This window comes from Camelina sativa, chromosome 8, assembly GCF_030686135.1.
Source record: "Camelina sativa cultivar CO46 ecotype springtype chromosome 8, ASM3068613v1".
Lineage (NCBI taxonomy): Eukaryota > Viridiplantae > Streptophyta > Magnoliopsida > Brassicales > Brassicaceae > Camelina > Camelina sativa.
Genome location: NC_141887.1, coordinates 21,044,756 through 21,064,804, shown reverse-complemented (window position 1 = coordinate 21,064,804; position 20,049 = coordinate 21,044,756). Strand labels below are relative to the sequence as shown.

The 20,049-nt window shown below is 34.4% G+C and overlaps 1 protein-coding gene and 2 pseudogenes across 1 annotated transcript; 1 reads left to right on the top strand and 2 right to left on the bottom strand.

Moving 5' to 3' along the window:
• Positions 1-851: 851 nt before the first annotated feature.
• LOC104707438 (E3 ubiquitin-protein ligase RHA1B pseudogene) lies at positions 852-1,362 on the bottom strand (annotated as a pseudogene).
• A 5,279-nt stretch (positions 1,363-6,641) lies between these two features.
• LOC147940254 (uncharacterized) lies at positions 6,642-9,218 on the top strand (annotated as a pseudogene).
• Positions 9,219-16,589: 7,371 nt separating this feature from the next.
• On the bottom strand, positions 16,590-19,832 carry LOC104707437 (uncharacterized). The gene is made up of 3 exons (XM_010423788.3): positions 18,672-19,832; positions 16,885-17,427; positions 16,590-16,794 (listed from the first exon to the last, which is right to left on the bottom strand). Exons 1-3 carry the CDS (start codon positions 19,557-19,559, stop codon positions 16,693-16,695), a joined length of 1,533 nt encoding a protein of 510 aa, XP_010422090.1. The 5' UTR covers positions 19,560-19,832; the 3' UTR covers positions 16,590-16,692.
• Positions 19,833-20,049: the final 217 nt, after the last annotated feature.

Sequence of the window (20,049 nt, the reverse complement as noted above, 5' to 3'; positions counted from 1 at the left end):
ACTTTACCTAGACCATCGGACATTGTGCACTATACCCTCAGCACATATGCTAAGCTCGCACTGACTAGGAATACAGTTTAATATCAAACTGTTTGAGTACATAGGACATGCATGGTATAACTATCCCCTTCTTATTGAAAGTACATTTACTAATATAACATTTTATTTCTAAGATTTACATAATAAACCTTTACCATTTTAATAAATACCACAACTTAAAGTTATTATTTATAATATTATAAATATATATACATCATTTCTTTTCAAACAGATGCACATCTTAACAAATAATTTTTTTGTACCTAATTATCTAAACAAATTTCTTACGCTTTCCATGATATTAACAAATTTAACATGGTAAAAAATATACAGAATAAGAGAAAAAATCTGGATATATCCACCAAATTAACACGATAATATGAAAATACGAACCCGATAATATGAAAATACGAACCGATATATATAAACATATTTTCATGACATATAATAAAAATAATAACCATCCTAGCACGGAAACTATTCTAATATATGTTTATAACAGAGCAAAACACACTCTATATTTTCTGTGTGTCACAAGTGTATGGTGTTTGTTTGCATTTTGTGTAATTTATAACGCACATGTATATATATGGTAAAGAGAGACGAAAAGGATCATAGATACTGATTTTTGTTTCAAGAAATATGTCTTGTCATAAATCGATAGACCAACATTATTTGATGTCTTATCATTTTTCAAATTTAAAGAAGACATTTAAAATTTAATCCAGAACTTAGAATATTCATCGGATTAAATATACACATAGTGTTCTTTAAACAAAACCACTATTAGTTTATACTTTATACTTTCCACTTCACCAAACCGAACCAGAATCCGAATCCATCTGCGTGTAATCTTCCTTCGGCAAGAACCGGTTACGACAAATCGGACAAGTCATCTTGCAACAGTCAACTACCCAACGGTCTAAACAATGATGGTGGAACACGTGTCCACACTTCGGAAGCTTCCTAACCTTATCGTCGGACTTGAAATCAGCTAAACACACCGTACAACAATCATCCGGAACGGTCAAAAGATCCGAGATACGAACCACGGGGACAAACTCGTCGGCAAGACTCGCTGACTTCGAGAGCGTGTGTCTGGTCGGGTTGCGGTGAGAGGTATCGTGGTATAGAAAACTAGGTAGAAGTAGAACGATGTAAGCGCAAAGAGCATCAACGATGTCTCTGATGAAACCAATGACGTAAAGTGCCTTTAGTACGTACCCTGGTATCTTAAAATCCTTGAAACCTATAAGAACAACACCCATGACTATGAGTGTGTGTGTGTGTGAGAGAGAGAGAGAGAGAGAGAGAGAGAGAGAGATGAAGCTTGAGGTGTGGGAATGAGAATAACAAGAGACAAGTATATTTGTGTTTAAACTTTAAAGCGTAATATATAATTTAATCCGGTGGCTGAAGATATTTGATTAATCAATGGTGGGTCAATGGACTGTATAATATATATTTACTTTTCTCTGATAAGTTCTTTCATTAGTATGCATGAACGTGAATCAATAGAAATGATTCTTCACCGAACCGTCGAAAGTTCTAAAGTCCCAAGGGTAAAAGTCATATATTTCAAAAATATAGTTTCTTTAAATTAAGCTAAGTAACAATTGGAGATGTAGGTCAGATGGTAGAGCGCTCGCTTAGCATGGGAGAGGTACGGAGATCGATACCCTGTATATATATTTGTGGAGACATTTATAAAATAAATCATGAAGTTGGCATTTATTTACATGCATGACATTGATATTAAATAATTAATTTAATAAACAAATTAATTCTATTTATATTCATTTTTTCATAGAAACTAAATGTTTAAAAAGGTAACAAACATAATTGTAAATGTATACAGATTTTATTTTCTTATTTTATAACGAGGTGAGTGAAAAGGTATTGTTCTTTAAAATTTGAAAAACTGATTTGATTAAATGTGACTTTTAGCCTCACATACTATATTTTACTTTCACGGGTTTCATATTATGAGTTTTTGCGGATTAAAAATCTTTGAACATGTTGCGTGATCAGGCTAGCATAACGTGTTTGTTCCCTTTAATATTCTGAATTCATCTATATATACATTTGTGGAGACATTTATAAAATAAATCATGAAGTTGGCACTTATTTACATGCATGACATTGATATTAAATAATTAATTTAATAAACAAATTAATTCTATTTATATTCATTTTTTCATAGAAACTAAATGTTTAAAAAGGTAACAAACATAATTGTAAATGTATACAGATTTTATTTTCTTATTTTATAACGAGGTGAGTGAAAAGGTATTGTTCTTTAAAATTTGAAAAACTGATTTGATTAAAAGTGACTTTTAGCCTCACATACTATATTTTACTTTCACGGGTTTCATATTATGAGTTTTTGCGGATTAAAAATCTTTGAACATGTTGCGTGATCAGGCTAGCATAACGTGTTTGTTCCCTTTAATATTCTGAATTCATCTATATATACATTTGTGGAGACATTTATAAAATAAATCCTGAAGTTGACACTTATTTACATGCATGCCATTGATATTAAATAATTAATTTAATAAACAAATTAATTCTATTTATATTCAATTTTTATATAGAAACTAAATGTTTAAAAAGGTAACAAACATAATTGTAAATATATACAGATTTTATTTTCTTATTTTATAATGAGGTGAGTGAAGAGGTACTGTTCTTTAAAATTTGAAAAACTAATTTGATTAAAAGTGACTTTTAGCCTCACATACTATATTTTACTTTTACGGGTTTCATATTATGAGTTTTCGCGGATTAAAAATCTTTGAACATGTTGCGTGATCAGCCTAGCATGACATGTTTGGACTATAGAACCAACACTAAAACTATTAGTTTATTTCATATACTATAGATTTGTAGTCATAGTTTAGAAAATTAACTTATAAATTATTTAATATATGAACTACAAAATATTACACATACTACAACACATTCTTAATATTCCAAAAGAAAAATTGTATACACATAACATATCATATAGATATATACCTCTGTTTAATTATAGAAAACAAAACTAACTTTTTTAAAATTTTATATTCTATCTAATAACAAATTTAATGTAATTAGCTTATAAACTGTATAAAACGTAAGAAGAAGAAAAAACATTCTAAACAAAATAATAAATTAATTAGATAAAAATTGATTAATTAGGAATTTGAAAACTAAATAAATTAAAAAATATTATTTAAAATACAATAATTTATAATTTAGTCTTGCGGTGTACCGCGGGTGAAAACCTAGTTGGTTTATCAAAAGAAAAACAATTTAAGATACCAAAATTACAACTAAAAACAAAATTTAATTTCTCCCAATAAACAAAATATAAATTTTATATTCGGTTCAATTTTGGCTACAAATATTTTTATGTGAACCAAACCGGATCGACACCCACCATATGCCAATTTTCTAAAACTTTTTATTTTTTAACTTTCCTTCCTTCTTCGTAGAAAACCCTAGCGTCGCCAGCCCTGACCACATCTTCTCCAACATTGGTCGAGAGCTCATCATGAGCTTCTTCAATCTTCTTCCTCTTTCACCAAATACACTCTTCTAGCTTCTTCAATCTTCTTCCTCCTTCACCAAATCCACTCTTCTAGCTTCTTCAATCTTCTACCTCCTTCACCAAATCCACTCTTCTAGGGTTTTCAATTTCTCTCCTCTTCTTTAGCCATGGATATGACTACTTGTGTTGCTATAAGACCCCGTTCGAAGACTGATTCTTACTTGAATTCGATTATACAATTTGTTATTAGATAGAATATAAAATTTTAAAAAAGTTAGTTTTGTTTTCTATAATTAAACAGAGTTATATATCTATATGATATGTTATGTGTATACAATTTTTTTTTGGAATATTAAGAATATGTTGTAGTATGTGTAATATTTTGTAGTTCATATACTAAATAATTTATAAGTTAATTTTCTAAGCTATGACTACAAATCTATAGTATATGAAATAAACTAATTGTTTTAGTATTGGTTCTATAGTCCAAACATGTCATGCTAGGCTGATCACACAACATGTTCAAAGATTTTTAATCCGCAAAAACTCATAATATGAAACCCGTAAAAGTAAAATATAGTATGTGAGACTAAAAGTCACTTTTAATCAAATTAGTTTTTCAAATTTTAAAGAACAGTACCTCTTCACTCACCTCATTATATATAAGAAAATAAAATCTGTATATATTTACAATTATGTTTGTTACTTTTTAAACATTTAGTTTCTATAAAAAATTGAATATAAATAGAATTAATTTGTTTATTAAACTAATTATTTAATGTCAATGGCATGCATGTAAATAAGTGTCAACTTCAGGATTTATTTTATAAATGTCTCCACAAATGTATATATAGATGGATTCAGAATATTAAAGGGAACAAACACGTTATGCTAGGCTGATCACGCAACATGTTCAAAGATTTTTAATCCGCAAAAACTCATAATATGAAACCCGTGAAAGTAAAATATAGTATGTGAGGCTAAAAGTCACTTTTAATCAAATCAGTTTTTCAAATTTTAAAGAACAGTACCTCTTCACTCACCTCATTATAAAATAAGAAAATAAAATCTGTATACATTTATAATTATGTTTGTTACCGTTTTAAACATTTAGTTTCTATAAAAAAATGAATATAAATAGAATTAATTTGTTTTTTAAATTAATTATTTAATGTCAATGGCATGCATATAAATAAGTGCCAACTTCATGATTTATTTTATAAATGTCTCCACAAATAAGACCTCGTTCGAAGACTAATTCTTACTTGAATTCGATTATGCGTGATGCTTGTTCACCATCTCTCAGGAAGAAGAAACGGCAGCGGAGAGGCTGTGGGACGGGAGATGCAAATGTCAACCAACGGCGGAGAAGATGTGGTCTGGTTTAATAAAAATAAAAATTTTAAAAAATAACCGTGTTTTATGGGATTTGAACCTGGGTTTGAGGATTAATCAGTGTTCACCCATCACCAACATACCACAGTAATAAAATCATTAATTTTTAAACCAAATGGTATATATACTATAAAACATGTGGAGGTTAAGATTTAACACCATTAAAATTTGGTAACGTCCGTTGATGGCTGTTAACTCGTTTATACGAATTCACCAACCGTTATATAAACCAAGGTTTTTTATGACAAAATTAAATAATCAAGGTATTTTTCTTCCAATAAAATAACAGAGGTATTAAACGTCCAAATAAAAAATAGATGGCGGTTTTTTAGGCTTTTTTCCCTTTACTTTCTACCAGTCAAAATTTTATTCGAAAGTGTATAATTTAATTTCTAATTTTGTTAATTTCATTCAAATAATAACTAATAATAAAGTTAGCGAGTAATTTAAAAAATAAAATTGAACATTTTTATATTATAATACTAATGAATAATGATAAGTCGTCTCTTGAATCGCTAAATATATATTCTTTTTTTTTTCGATTTTTTGATAGATTAGAAATCGACAAATAAAAAAAAAAGTAAGTAGACCTAACCCATCGAATCATGACTATATCCACTATTCTGATATTCGATAGAGATTAAATTTAAACAGTAGATTTTTTTACAGAAATTTACTCAAACAACACTTATAAGTTCGACTTTTACTCAAACTACACTTGTGACCAAACTTTTACTCAAACAACACATAAAAATTTGAAAAAGACGTTTAAGCATTAGGTTAAACTAATAATTACAGAAGTGCCATTACATATTGTTAAACCCGATAGTTAAACAGAGATTTCGACCTAAAACTTTTTCAGAAAAAAAAAATCTCCTTTCTGCGAGGAAGGCTCGGTAACGGCGTGTCGTTGAGTCCCATTACAATTGTACGAGGGTGAGGAGATCTGGTGAGTTGGAGTTGGGATAAATGTTATCTTAGTCGTGAGGGGGTTGTGATAAAGCAGAGAAGAAAATTTTGAAGGTTTTCGGGAGAATGTAGCTACGCGACGGCGAGAATCCGGTAAAGGTAAGTTGTGAGTGAAACGTATCAGATGTGTTGATAGTACAGTTGTATATTATTGATTTTCCTCTGGTGAAGGTGTGTTGGGTAGATTTAGCGGCGGCCGAGAAAGGTAGGATATAGTGACGGCGCCGATGAGTAGAAAGATTGGGTAAAAGGTGTAGTTTAATTTCGAGTGTCCCAGTAAGTTAGTTAGTAACACATTGAAAACCCTTTCTTTAATTTTCAAATGGTTGATAGGAATTGGTGGCGGTAGGAGTTTGATTGAAGGAAAATAACTGGTAATTAGAGATGGTTGATAGGAATTGGTGGCGGTAGTGAGTGTGGGTGAAGATACATTTGGGTTGGCAGCAACTAGTGTGAAGAGAAATCTATAAAATGTAACTGCTTTTGAATTTGGCGGGTATTGGCAATGAAGATATGTATATATTGATAGAGTTACAGAGGCTATTAACTAGTTGTGGTAGAGATTGTATAGGAAGAGATAATTTGTGATGAAATGATAGGGATAAGTTTTGGGAGAAGATATTGTGTAGTAAAATTTGGTGTAATGTGATATGCTTGTCGCGTAGAATCTGATGGATTTTGAAAATGTCTCTTGCAGGAGGATATGGAATCTACTAGTTCTGAAAAGAACTTAAGGTATCCTCCGAGGCTATATCCTCAGGGGAAATCTTCTTTACAGAAGAGGAGCATGCACATTAATTGCACATTAAACAGTTTTGAGCTGTTGAGAGATTGCATTGGGGATGATGTCTATAACGACATTCGTGATAATTCGCAAGTGGGAGTGATTTTGAAGCTCGCTGATAGTCGATATGTATGGGGTTCCAAGATTGTGCATCACTTCTTAACTCAGCAATTGGCAATTCATAGGAGATATGAGATTTGGTCGCTAATAGAAGGTAATCCAATTAGGTTCTCCTCACATGAGTTTAGTGATATCACCGACCTCAACTGTGACAAAATTGATGAGGAAGACAGAGTGGATGTTGATCACAAAGAGTTGTGGGGCGAGATGAAGGTTGATTCTAGGGTGGGACCAAACTGGAAGAGTTGACTGATGTATTGAGGGAATGTAGGACATGGGGTGAGTCGAAAAGGAAAATGATTGGGATTTTGTTTGTGTTGCATGTCGGTATTTTAGGGATTTCGCGGTCTAGTAGGATCCCTTTGGAATATGATAAACGTGTTTTCAATACAGAAGCATTTGAGAGGTTTCCTTGGGGTCGAGTAAGTTTCAAGAGACTAATAGACTCCATCAAAGTTGTGTCCTATGAGAACACGTCGTATGTGGTTCATGGATGTGCACATGTTCTGTTGATTTGGGCCTTTGAGAGTGTTAGAGAACTAGGGAAAGAATATGAGAATAAAAACCAAGGTGATGATGTCCCCCTTCTTAGTTGGGATGCAGGTCGTACCAGGGGAAGTATAGGTGACTTCTTATTCTCAGAGAGTAAGAAGAAGAAGGTATGTTATATCATATAGGTGTATGTTTCGAATGAGTGTCATATGATGTTAATAATATAACTGACTATATTACAATTTTCTGGTGTTTTGTAGCTTCAAATTCATCATTTAGTTGTCAGGCCTGAAGCGGAACTGTTTCCATTTTGGCCTGATGAGACCGAAGCTTATGGTGAAGGGGATGGTGGATTTAAATTGTTGGATAACTTGTTAGGTAATATTATGAATGCCTCTGTAGATGAGCGAGCTTGGGATGGTTCTGTTGTTGAGAGGCAGCCAGGAAAGAGGAAAGCCGTCGAGTTGGATGCGGAGGTGGAAAACGTAGACAACTTAATAAATCCAGGAAGAAGTCACATGGAAATGGTGGTTCGGACAAGAAAGCCAAAAGGGATGAATCTGCGGAAAAGACGGAGTCAGTTGGTGGAGTGCATGCTCCGTTGGATGTAGCTGGTGTTGAAAGTGTGGTGAATATGTTAGCGTCATTGTCCAACAAATTTGATACCATGGACTCTCACTTGGGCGGTCAATTGGTCTTGTTAAGTGAACAATTTAAAGGTTTAGAAGAGAAGGTTGCAAATCTAGAAGCTGATGTTGATGTCATAAAGAAAGGCAAACCTCAAACTCAGACCGCCGAATCTACAACATGTGAAGATGGTGTGGTTGGAGAGAAAGATGAGGTAAGCTCCTCGACCCAAAGTCCTCTTTAAATTAGTTTTTAAGAGGATTTGGTTGATCAAAAAAGGGGTTTTCATTCGCAGCGTACTGGGTAGCTGGGTGTGGAATTACAGAATAAGAAATTTAAGTCTATTGGTTGAGGAGTTTTCTAACCTTTTCCTCTAGAGTTGTTCAAACATTTTCTCATCATATATTGATACTTGAATTGATGTTCTCGTCGATTTGGTTAAATTTTAAATGTTTTGGTTGCTATTTGCTACTTCCACCTTTCAAATTTTCCAAATCTTCTTATAATTTTAACATTTATTTTTATGTTATTAAAACTTAACAACTGAATCAATTGGAGAACTAGGGAAGTGTATTATCATGTGTTTTTTGATAACTGTGAATTGACAAAAAATTTACATCTTGTGTTTTAGTCATGGTTAGTTCAGGTACATGAAACTTCCGATGGGTACCCCATATCTTGTGCTGTTAGAAATCCAATTGCAAAAGCCAAATCCTGTAAGCCCAAAGCCCAAAGCAAAGATGATCTAGTATACTCAAAGTCCACCAAACGCCCACAACTTGTAAAGCTAGTAGAGGATGGTACATCCACTAAACAGAAACCAATCTCCCCAAAAAAAAGCCACAACTACACCAACCACACTTTCTGATGCATCGGATCCTATTGAAGATGCTCGCAATAAGGCATTTGATGGTGCCCTGGACAAGTTGATTGTGTTGTGCAAGGTTGATGTTGAAACAAGGAAAATTAGACCAAAGAACCTATCATACACCCAACAAGATCCTTTTGTTGGCAGTTTAATGGTGAAGCGTATGCTGCGTGGTGTTAAGTTATCCCCAACAGCTTATGATCCATTCGCAAAGGCTGATGCTGCAAAGGTGGAAGCCCTAATGAATTTTATAAAACTAGAAACGTAAGTTGTCATCTTCTTCATCCCTACTAGTTCTTCTTCTGGTTATTTTTGCATATTCATTTGATGGGGTTTATGCCAACAGGGAAGATCCATTGAGAACGGATTTTGGGGCCTCTAACTTCTAAGGCGATGTGGCCGAAAAATGATCCTACGTATGGTTGGTTGATGGATTTGGTAATTATTACCCCCCCCCCCCTTTATTCTTTTTTTTGCATTATATAACATCCTCCAAACTCTGACGTTTAAACCTCATATTATGTTCCATCTATGTTATCATTTGGTGTCTATCATGCAAATGCTTCGAAAAAGATCAATGCAGGCGGTTTCTCCTTTCATAAGTGATAGGATAGCATTTTTAGATCCATGGTTTGTGAATCAGTGGACTCATGATTACAGCAAACCAGCGTGTCAACATTGACTGTATATAGTCAAGTAGTTCGACAATGGGAAACTTTCTTGCTTGTTTAAGAACTCAGTTAATTGACTCAACGATATTGCTGGTTGTGAAATTGTACTCCTCTCCAGGAAAATGCAGTCGATTCCACATACTTACATCAACGTGTTGTAAATAAGCATGCAATTCTGGATTCAATGCACCGATTTGCTAGAAGTACATGTTAAAGTCCTCAAGACGAATAGCACTTGTTGCCTTCTTTACAAGTCCAAATGACTCACTACCTCAGAATTTAAGAACAATATTTTTGTATAGATGGTATGTGCAAATACCACAACTAACAAGGGGGTAGACATTCTTTATTGCTTTTCCTATGGATTGATGTCTATCTGATATTATAGCAAGGGCTTCATCATCTGGTATTACACGACTCAATTGTCTAAAGAACCATTCCCAAGCTTCATCATTCTCATTATCAACGACAGCAAATGCTAGGGGAAAAATATTGAAATTTCCATCTTGTGTAGTAGCTAGCAGAAGTGTACCTTGATATTGACCTTTAAGGAATGTCCCATCCACAACAATAACTTTCCTCATAATAGGAAACCCAGCAATGCTTGCCCCAAAAGCTATGAAAGCATATTTAAATTTGTCTTATGAATCCACTTCCAGCTTGGTGTATGTTCCAGGATTTGCTTTTTGAATCCTATACAAGTAAGTGGGTAACTCTTCATACCCATGTTCGGCTGTACCACAAACTAATTGTCTAGCACATAGAAGATTCCGCCGTGCCTTCCAATAGTCAACCTACAAGTTAATAGATGAGGTAAGAAAAGCTGACAACGGACTAAGAAAACAACCACACTTAGTCAGACGCAGTATCATACGTAAGAAAACTTACCGTCAGCCCAAACCTCAAGTTTAAAGCATCGGCCACATGCATTGGTCGAATACTGCCTCCAACTCCACCAACAAATTCCTTATACAAATGGCCCAATATATCTGGAGTAGCTTGACGTGCACGAGCAGAACGTTCAGTAACTGAGCAAGTATGCTCATTTACATATAATCTAATATGAAGACTAGGGGAATCTCCAATCCTACTAGCTCTTATACGCCATTGACATCCTTCTACCCAACAATATAGTGTACGACGCAGGATTCGATCGATCCACATCAAAGTCGAATTTTTGTAGAACAAAGACTATCTTCAGTCTACTCTCCAAAGCTTCTTTTGAGTCATATTTTTGACCTACTGCCACATCAACACAACCAACTTCGATAACGACTGAATCTTTAGCCGGGGTTGAACTCGTTGCTCGCAAAGGTGCCTTCCTCCTATTTTTCCCTCCGTATTGACCTTTTACTGATCTCTCATCTTCGTATACGGTTGAAAAATTAGAATACAAACAATAGTCTTCATCCCCGGAGCTAGCTCCGTCCTCGCAACAGTCATATCGGCTATCATCGCCTTCATCAATGATAGGTATTGTTGCATCTGAGCCCTCGTTTCTTTCTTTCTCTTTAAATGACTTCGTTTCTTCAACACCTTTGTTCTCGGGGAACTTTTAATGTTCAGTGTGGATGAGATCTTTCCCAGCTACCTTCCTCTTCTTGTACTCCTCACCCTTAGTTTCTCTTTTACTCTGATATACTCCGCAGGACCTTGCTCGATCGAGACTTTCCTCTCCCTCTACAATATCGAGCTCAACACATAGACGCTCAGATTTACACACTCTAAGATATCCTTCAAACTGGCGATGATTGCAGACAAATACAGGAGGTGTATCAGCTGGCATTGTTTGCGACGTCCTTGAAAACTTATAACTTAGTAGAACACCATACATCTCTCTGTCCAACCCAAAATCCTCGTACACCATGGAAACGATATCTTCATATAATGTTTTTTTGCTCGCTATTAACATCCTCGAACCTCTTCTTTCGTCAACACAAAATTCCCAGCGCTTTTTCAGTAAAACCCACTTTCCACACACAAGTGATATATCCTCCATTATGGAAAACGAGCTATAGATCTAGATCTGTAAAAGGATAAACACAGAACTTTGAATGCACAACTACCTCTGTAATAGTTGAAGAGAAGGAGAGATAACTATGCTTTGAAGTTTTAGCGGCTGCTTGAAACTCGTCTCAAAAGAGACTGTTAATCAGCAGTAAAACCTAAAACAACAATAGTATAAATCTATCACGTCTTTTGGTTAAACTCTACCTAACTTTTGTTATTTCAGTAAGAATTATGTCTACCACTACACTAACTAATAAATCTATCGCTATTATTTATATCTATCTGTATGGAAATATCTACCATCGCTAAAAATTATATCTGCCATATAAAACTACTAAGTCGTATATGTCTGCCATAATGACTAATTAAATCTGTCAAACAAATCTGCCATCCGACATAAGCTTACTATATCTGTCGCCGTTTACCTAATATCTCTATCAAAATTTCATATTTCTATCACCATTACAATATATCTATCGACTATCTCTACCGATAACAATAAATCTCCTAGCATTTATTTTCTCTGCCATCGCTGTTATTTCTCTACCAAATTAATCTACTCATTATAAAAACTCTAGCCAATAACTCTGCCAAAATTTATATAATTCTGTCGTACATAATGTCTCTATCGTTATGTAGCTTAAATGAGCGGGAGTTTCCCCCCCCCCCCAAAAAAAAACTTTGAACAGTAGTGCTCAAAACAATTATGTGGCAACGCTTTTTAATGGCTCAGTCGTAATTTTTTTTCCTTATTCACCTCGAAAAGGGCTTATATGTCATAAAATATTACGAAAAAATGACATTCTAGTCAATTTTGATCTTTTCTAGGCTATTTGAGTAAACCTCCTTTTTTATTTTATATTTTTTATTAGGAAATCCGTCGATATCTCTTATTGAATCTTCTTGTTTCTATATATTTCATAGGAAATATATTGCGTTTCTGCCTAGAGAAAGAAATAGAATGCTAGTGCGTGAGACACAAATGTTGTCTATTCTAATTATGGTGCGTGAGTAAGAGTAGATTGATGGTAATGCATGAAATGAGGTAATTTAAATTACCTCTTTACTAGTCCCGTGTTGCCTATTCAAATGCCTCGGCTTGGTTTTAGACTCTTCTTATGATGAGTCTATAAATCAGAAATAAAGTGATAGTGGTGCGTGAGTGAGAAACTTTGTCCCATGTTGCCTATTCAAATGCCTCGACTTGGGTTCAAGAATTTTGTGATGATGAGTCTATAAACCATAAATGGATTGATGATAGTGCAAGAAATAAGGTAATTTAAATTACCTCTTTACCAGTCCCGTGTTGCCTATTCAAATGCCTCCGCTCAGTTTTAAGACTTTTTTTATGATGAGTCTATAAATCAGAAATAGAATGATAGTGGTGCGTGAGTGAGAAACTCTATCCCATGTTGCCTATTCAAATGCCTCGACTTGGGTTCAAGACTCTTGTGATGATGAGTCTATAAACCATAAATGGATTGATGATAGTGCAAGAAATAAGGTAATTTAAATTACCTCTTTACCAGTCCCGTGTTGCCTATTCAAATGCCTCCGCTCAGTTTTAAGACTTTTCTTATGATGAGTCTATAAATCAGAAATAGAATGATAGTGGTGCGTGAGTGAGAAACTCTATCCCATGTTGCCTATTCAAATGCCTCGACTTGGGTTCAAGACTCTTGTGATGATGAGTCTATAAACCATAAATGGATTGATGATAGTGCAAGAAATAAGGTAATTTAAATTACCTCTTTACCAGTCTTGTGTTGCCTATTCAAATGCCTCGGCTCGGTTTTGAGACTTTTCTTATGATGAGCCTATAAATCAGAAATAGAATGATAGTGGTGTGTGAGTGAGAAACTCTGTCCCATGTTGCCTATTCAAATGCCTCGGCGCTGATTTAGATTCTTAAGAGTCTATAAATAAAAAAATAGATGGTTGGTAAGAAATTCTGATGCTTGTCCTTACACAAGGCAATGAGGTAATATTAATAGTAGTGTTACAAAAGGAAATGAGATGTATTTTTACCATGTTTTTGAGGCACATACCTCAGCAAAAAAGGGATTGTAGAGGATAATATTGTTGTTGAATTTTACATGTTTGAAGTAGATTGATCTCTTAAAGCAATAAGAATTACAAGCAATTCTTCTTTAGGTTGATTGATGGATTATAATGATTGTTGGTTGTTGTATGTATCTATGAGAATAAATTAATTGTTGTATTGAGTGAAATTCTTAGCTTATTGTTGAGATATGAACGTCAACTGATTACATTTTGCTGACTTTATGTTATTGCAACATTACCAGGTGATCTGACATATGATGAGGTATTAAACTCTAATGTTTGGTAAGTGATGGATCTTGATTCAAGACTCTTTGAGGCTTTTAAGCCATGATATAAGCAATTCTAGTGCTTCTAGATGCATTAAGTCTCCTATATGATTGGACTTATCTTTCTTTTTTTTTTCCTTTCAATTAAAAGGGAGCGAAAAACTCCTAACATATATCTGTTATGGTTTGGTCAGAGTCTTCAATATTACAAGATAAGTGGGAAATAGAGACTCTGAGCTACTAAGATGGCTATCAATGCCCCAAGAAACAACCAACACTAACACCAAGTTTTTTTTTTTGTCAGATTGACTTTCAAAACGTTTTCATCTAAATGACTCAACTTGGTCGTGAAGGCCTAAACCGACTTTGAGAAATTTTTTTACAAATTATATATTTTTTTTTACATCAAATTGTTTCTCCAAAAAAATTCTCAAAATTGTTTTCAACTAGAAAGTTTCTCAAAAAACTACTATTGTTTTACAAATTGATTTTTTGGGAAAAGTTTTACAAATTGTTATAAAAGGTAAAAATCAAATTGAAAAATGTCAACAGAGAAATATTTGCAAGGTTGAAATACATGTTTGATTGTTTCGGTTTTTTTTTAAAATGGATGTTGAATACTTTGTACTTAGGTTTAGTTTTCAACAATTACTAATTGACTTTTGGTTAAAGAAAAATACCGATTGGTTTAATTCAAGTTTAGCTTAATTTAATTGAAAACCGGATTAATCTTTAAGTTTAATAAGTTGATTTAGATCCAATTATGTATGTTAAACGTTTTAACTTTGGGTTAAATCAAACTTTGATGTCGACTTTGACGAGACCTAGTTTGAGGGAATATGAAACCTCCTTTTAGATTATGTATGTCTGGTTCGAATTTCTTGTGAGTTGGGTGCATATTTGTTAATTGTTAATGAATCTACTTGCATAGTGATCGTTTGACATGATGATGTGTTTAGTCTAAGGAACCAAGGAACTAGTTGTTTAAGAAAATACGAATTCATATAGCTTTGATTAAGTAATTGAATCGAACACTGAATGTACATTGATATTAATAAGTTTTCTCCACCATTCCTTGTTTTGTAATTTGAACTAATCTAGTTCACATAGTGAATATATACAACAACTATTTTATAGTCAATGTTGGGTTCCTCATAAAAAAATAATGCTACACAAATTTGTGTGGCAAACAAACCAACAAAAACAAGTAAGTTGAATCATGTCTCCTCGTTCTTCACTTGGATCCAAGACCAGATTCTGTCTTTCCGCGACTAAAACCCCCCAATAAAACACCCAAAAATCAAATTCCGCAGTCACAAGATGAAGGGTTTCCATTGCCAACGTTTATCACAAATGTTGTTATTAATGGAACAAAACCTTTCGTATCTTTGAACATGTCCCCATAAAGCAATTGTCACATTATTCTCAACTAAAAAATGGTTCCAAATGCGTAATTATCCTCCGTCTGATTGCAGCATCTCTGATCTTTATGTTTTAGCTTATAAGAGCAAAAATTTTGAAATGGGTCGCAGTGACTTCAACCCAGATCATTTAGAGTCCACACTCGACACATGTGACCCAAACCCCTAAACCAACTCTAGTAATTTAGGTGTTGATCGGTTATCCCGCTACCTCTCGCAAACGAAGCGTTTGCGGGTAGTAGCAGTTGCTAGCGATTGGTACCAATCACACAAACCGCTTCCAATCGCTTCCAACCGTTTGAAACTACTGAATTCCGAAAGCTGTTTCTCGCAAGCGTTTGTGTTTGCGGACGGTTGTGGTTGGATTTATTTTTAAAACTTAAAACAAATTAATAATAATGAAATATTTTTTCAGAAATCTTCTACTTAACCATTTTATCCATTGAGGATGAGAGAAAATGAAGTACAGATACGATTAAGGAGATTAAAAATAAATAATTATACAAGAAAGTAAGATTTTAATTAACAATAACCCGAAAAACTTGACGTAAATTTTAATGGCACAACACACATAAATTCAAAAAAAATCTAAATAAATATAATATTTCATCAGAAATTTAAGAAAATAAAATTATTTGTGAAAAATATTAAAACAAATCACCAATGACTTTTCTCAACTCTCGCTTCAATATGAAATTTATTTATTTTTTGAATAATTATTTTAGTATTTTTAATGAATTATAATTATAAATCAATTTTAATGTTTTTTTTGGTGTTTGAAAACATTTATATAATTATATATTACATTTATTATGTTTTAACTGCACCCGCTGGTCAACCAGTCGTAAGCCTCCTGCAAACGCATCCATTTAAAGCGCTAAATCAGTCATTCAAAACGATTAATAACGCTTGAAACCGCAACCACCCAATTACGCAATCTCCTGCAACCGCAACCGCAAACGCTGCGTTTGAACTAGTCATACCCTTACTCAACACAAGTGAGTTCTAGACCCGGACCAGCTTCAAATTAAAATTAAGTTACTTACAACATACTGAAACTTGAAACTTTATCAATGTATATGACCTAGTAATCACTACATGGTTAGTGTTTGGAAATTTGTAAGTATAAGAGTTATCCAACGCTTACTAATGAGAGAACTCATGTCATCATGGTTCATGTAAACCTGTTTTTGAGATAAATAAATTCTACACTACTTAATATTTTTCTTTCTTACTACGGAAGAATTATGGAAAAAATGATATTTGAAACGCATAAACAAAATATAAATACGGTGTAAAATTTAAATAATTAGCCGGCAAAACCAGGATTAAAAGGCCTAACAAGGTGATACCTCTGATATATATTTTTCTGATACCTCTAATATATTTTTTGTCTCTTTCAAAAAAGTTATGTTACAAAAATTGATATCACTAAACTTCAGTGACTTCACCTGCTCTACATACACCAACATTTATCCATAATGTATTATTCCTCTTTGTTTGTAATACTCTGCAACAATTTTTTCTCGGTGACTGCCCAAGAGAAACAACAATCAATAAGAATTAACATATTAATGTAATGAAAAAAGCTTCACATCTTTAAAAATTAAATCATTCACTTACCCTGTTCCATAGGTGAGGATCCGGTTTTTTATAAACGACTATAGTGTTGATCTCCTCCGGGTTAGCCATATCCCAACGACAAGCCGGATGGCGAACCCGATGCCTCGTGTATTCGCTAACCGTTGTGTTCAATTGCGGGTCGAATTTCACATTTGACATGTAAAAAACAAACGGTGTTTGGCAAGGATTGCGACTTACGGGCCTAGTATTGAATGCATAGGCCGTGTAATCCGCTTTTTTGTACCAATTCAAGAAAGTTCTAGATGGCATTTCCATTTCGCGAGGAGAAAAGGATCCGCGGAACACCTGGACCGCATATCCCCATGAGACCGAAATCGTCCAGCTTTTGTACTTGTCATAGCATATTGATTGCTGGAGAATCCCGGATGAATCAATCTTCATCGGTGTAGTTAGTTTCTTGATGGCACGAACGCGAGTCATGTTCGGAAAAATCGGTTCCAGCACATCAAGATGGTGCATTGATACAAACGGTGTTACGGGATGGGCAGCTAGGAGGCCAAAGAGGTTCCCATGAACATCGTACTAAAGAAGGAAAACAAAAAAAACTGAATTAATAAAAGCGTAGGCATCACGTGCTACGTTGCGCGTAGAGTGAAAAAGAGAGTCACACGTCTTTAAGAAGACCTTTAAAGGTTGAAACTGACACACGGGTCCTATTCCGACATCTAGGAATCTAACAACTATGGTTACTCTGCTCAAGCGCCACATGTTCGAATTATTCTGCTTTAATCTTTCTTTAATTCGTTTTAAATAAACTAATGAACATCAACCAAAGCTTACAACAATTCACGTTTCTTCTTTTAATCAAAAGATATAATGAAGCTTGTTGTTATTTCCAATGGTTAACTTTTTGGTCGGCTGTTTTAAAATGGGTTTACCAATTAAGTAGTGCGACAGCGACACAAAACTCGGATCTCCATAAACTCGAATGCCATAAAGATTCACACACCTACGAAAAATTTATTAAAATTGAAACGAATGTGAAATCTAGCCCTACGCATTCGGATTCCCCAACCCAATCGGGTTTTCGGATTTTCGGATTTAGGCATATAGATTTCCATTCGGGTTTTTTGTATTTCGGGTCGAATTCGGGTATTATCCATTCGGATTTGGGTTATTCGGGTATACCCGAACTCAAAAAAATTATTTTTTTTGTTTTTTTATCATTTTATAAATTTCAGAACACATATGTATATATAAATATTTAACTTTTCACATTAGGACAAAAAAACTAAGATGGCAAAATGGTTTAATATGCACCCTTAAATGTCCAAGATACTGGGTTTAATTCCCCCTAAATGTATTTTTACATTTAATTCGGATTAGTTCGGATTTTATTTCGGGTTCTGATATTACCCAAACCCGATCGAATATCCGAATTTGGGTCGGGTTCAGGATTCGGGTTCGGATAATATGCCCAGGGCTAGTGAAATCATTAAACAGTCTAAAATTTGTGCAGAAATTAATCTTTTAATCTCTTACCTCTCAAGATCTCAATTAAAAACGTTAAACAAGTTTTAACAAATCCATTGCGACTAATCTCTAATCTTAAATTAATAAATTATACCAAACTTTAAGCTACGCATACCATGAATGCCAATTACATACACCAATCATCGAACTTGCCGATTTCACTAGTTTTTCTAATTTTGTTAAGCCAAACTCATTTGGAATCGAACCAATCTAAGCAATACCCATTTGGACTTAAACCAATCTAAGCAATACCCATTTTCATAAAATCAACAAGACCAAATCAAAATACTTACTTGATGGAAACCAATCTCTTTAGTTAATGGAACACCAAGCTCGGCCATACAAGCTTGCATCCGATCATCAGAACCATACAAAGCCGGATACCTCTGAATACACCGATCTTGCATCTTACTCAAAGCCACAGCCAAAGGATAACTAATAGCAAAACCTCCACCACCATAAGCCATCCCATAAGAGAAAAAAATGTTCTGTAAATGAGATTCCGACAAGCTCCCAATATAATACATCTGCTCGTGATCATACTTCCTCAAAACCCTAATCAGATTATCCGTAACAAACACGGTATCGTCATCACCCATCACGAACCACCTCACGTTCTTCTTGGAAACAGAATCAAGATTCATCAACGTCTCGGAAACGATCCTCGAGATCCGAATCGCTGATCGGTGTCCTTTCTTGTTAGTGTAAGGAAACGACGACGTGTTACCGGAGATTCTCACCGGCGGGAGGTTTTCTTGATCTCCGGCATCGGATTTTATCTTTACCTCTTTGTCTAACCACACGTAGCCTCTCATCTTCTTTGGTTTAAACCAAATCTTGATGTACTCTTTCCTATGTTTCCATAGCTTCGACGACGCAGCAATCCCGAAAACCACATGGTTTAGATCGGTGGCTTCGTGCTCCGCCGTCTCCACCGCCGTAGCTGGAACCGTGACTGCTTTTTTCTCCGGTCGTCTTTGATGATTGAGAATTGAGTCGGAGGAGGTTAGATCTTCGCAAGGTTGTGAAGTGGAGACGATCTTGAGAGTGTAGATGATGTAAGTGACGGAGATGAAGAGGATGAACCAGATCATTAAACGACCGGGTCGGGTCATGGATATATTCGATGAGCTCCGATCCCATTTGGGTTTCTCCGATGAGTCCTTTTGGTTTCCTTTCATATACAGTGTGAATATGAATTTGTGACAAAAACCAAACCGTTGTTTGTAGGAAAACAAAAACTGATGGGTTTGTCTGAAAATAAAAATAAAAATTTATGAGTTTTTTGCTTTTGTTTTTGTTTTTTTTTTCTGGATAGAGAGAGAGACAGAGTACTAAGCTAATGCTCTCACACTATAAAAGTAGAAGAAAACCAAATGAGCAGAACCAATTTTTTTCAACTTTGTGTGGGTCTGACTGTTCCTAAGCTTCCATCGTGGGTCATACTGAACGATCTACGTGTCGAGATTTGCTCTGATTACGTCATTTAGCAGACCATATAAATTTTTGTCGATATACAAAATTTACGTCCTTTATTGTAGGTTTGTATTTTAAGGGCTCTTATATTTTTTTAGTATTAGAAAGTATATGTTTACAAAGTAAGAACTTTTTGTTTGTTAATTAAAATTCTACTTCTTTAATGATAAATTTTAAGTGGTGTTCTTAGTTTAA

What these genes read in the sequence shown, in the direction of transcription:
- LOC104707437 (XM_010423788.3), bottom strand. Translation starts at nt 19,559, where the DNA reads ATGAAAGGAAACCAAAAGGACTCATCGGAGAAACCCAAATGGGATCGG. An exon ending in AAGAGATTGGTTTCCATCAA is followed by an intron (nt 17,428 to 18,671) that starts GTAAGTATTTTG and finishes TTCCTTCTTTAG; the next exon opens with TACGATGTTCATGGGAACCT. An exon ending in ATCCTCACCTATGGAACAGG is followed by an intron (nt 16,795 to 16,884) that starts GTAAGTGAATGA and finishes TCTCTTGGGCAG; the next exon opens with TCACCGAGAAAAAATTGTTG.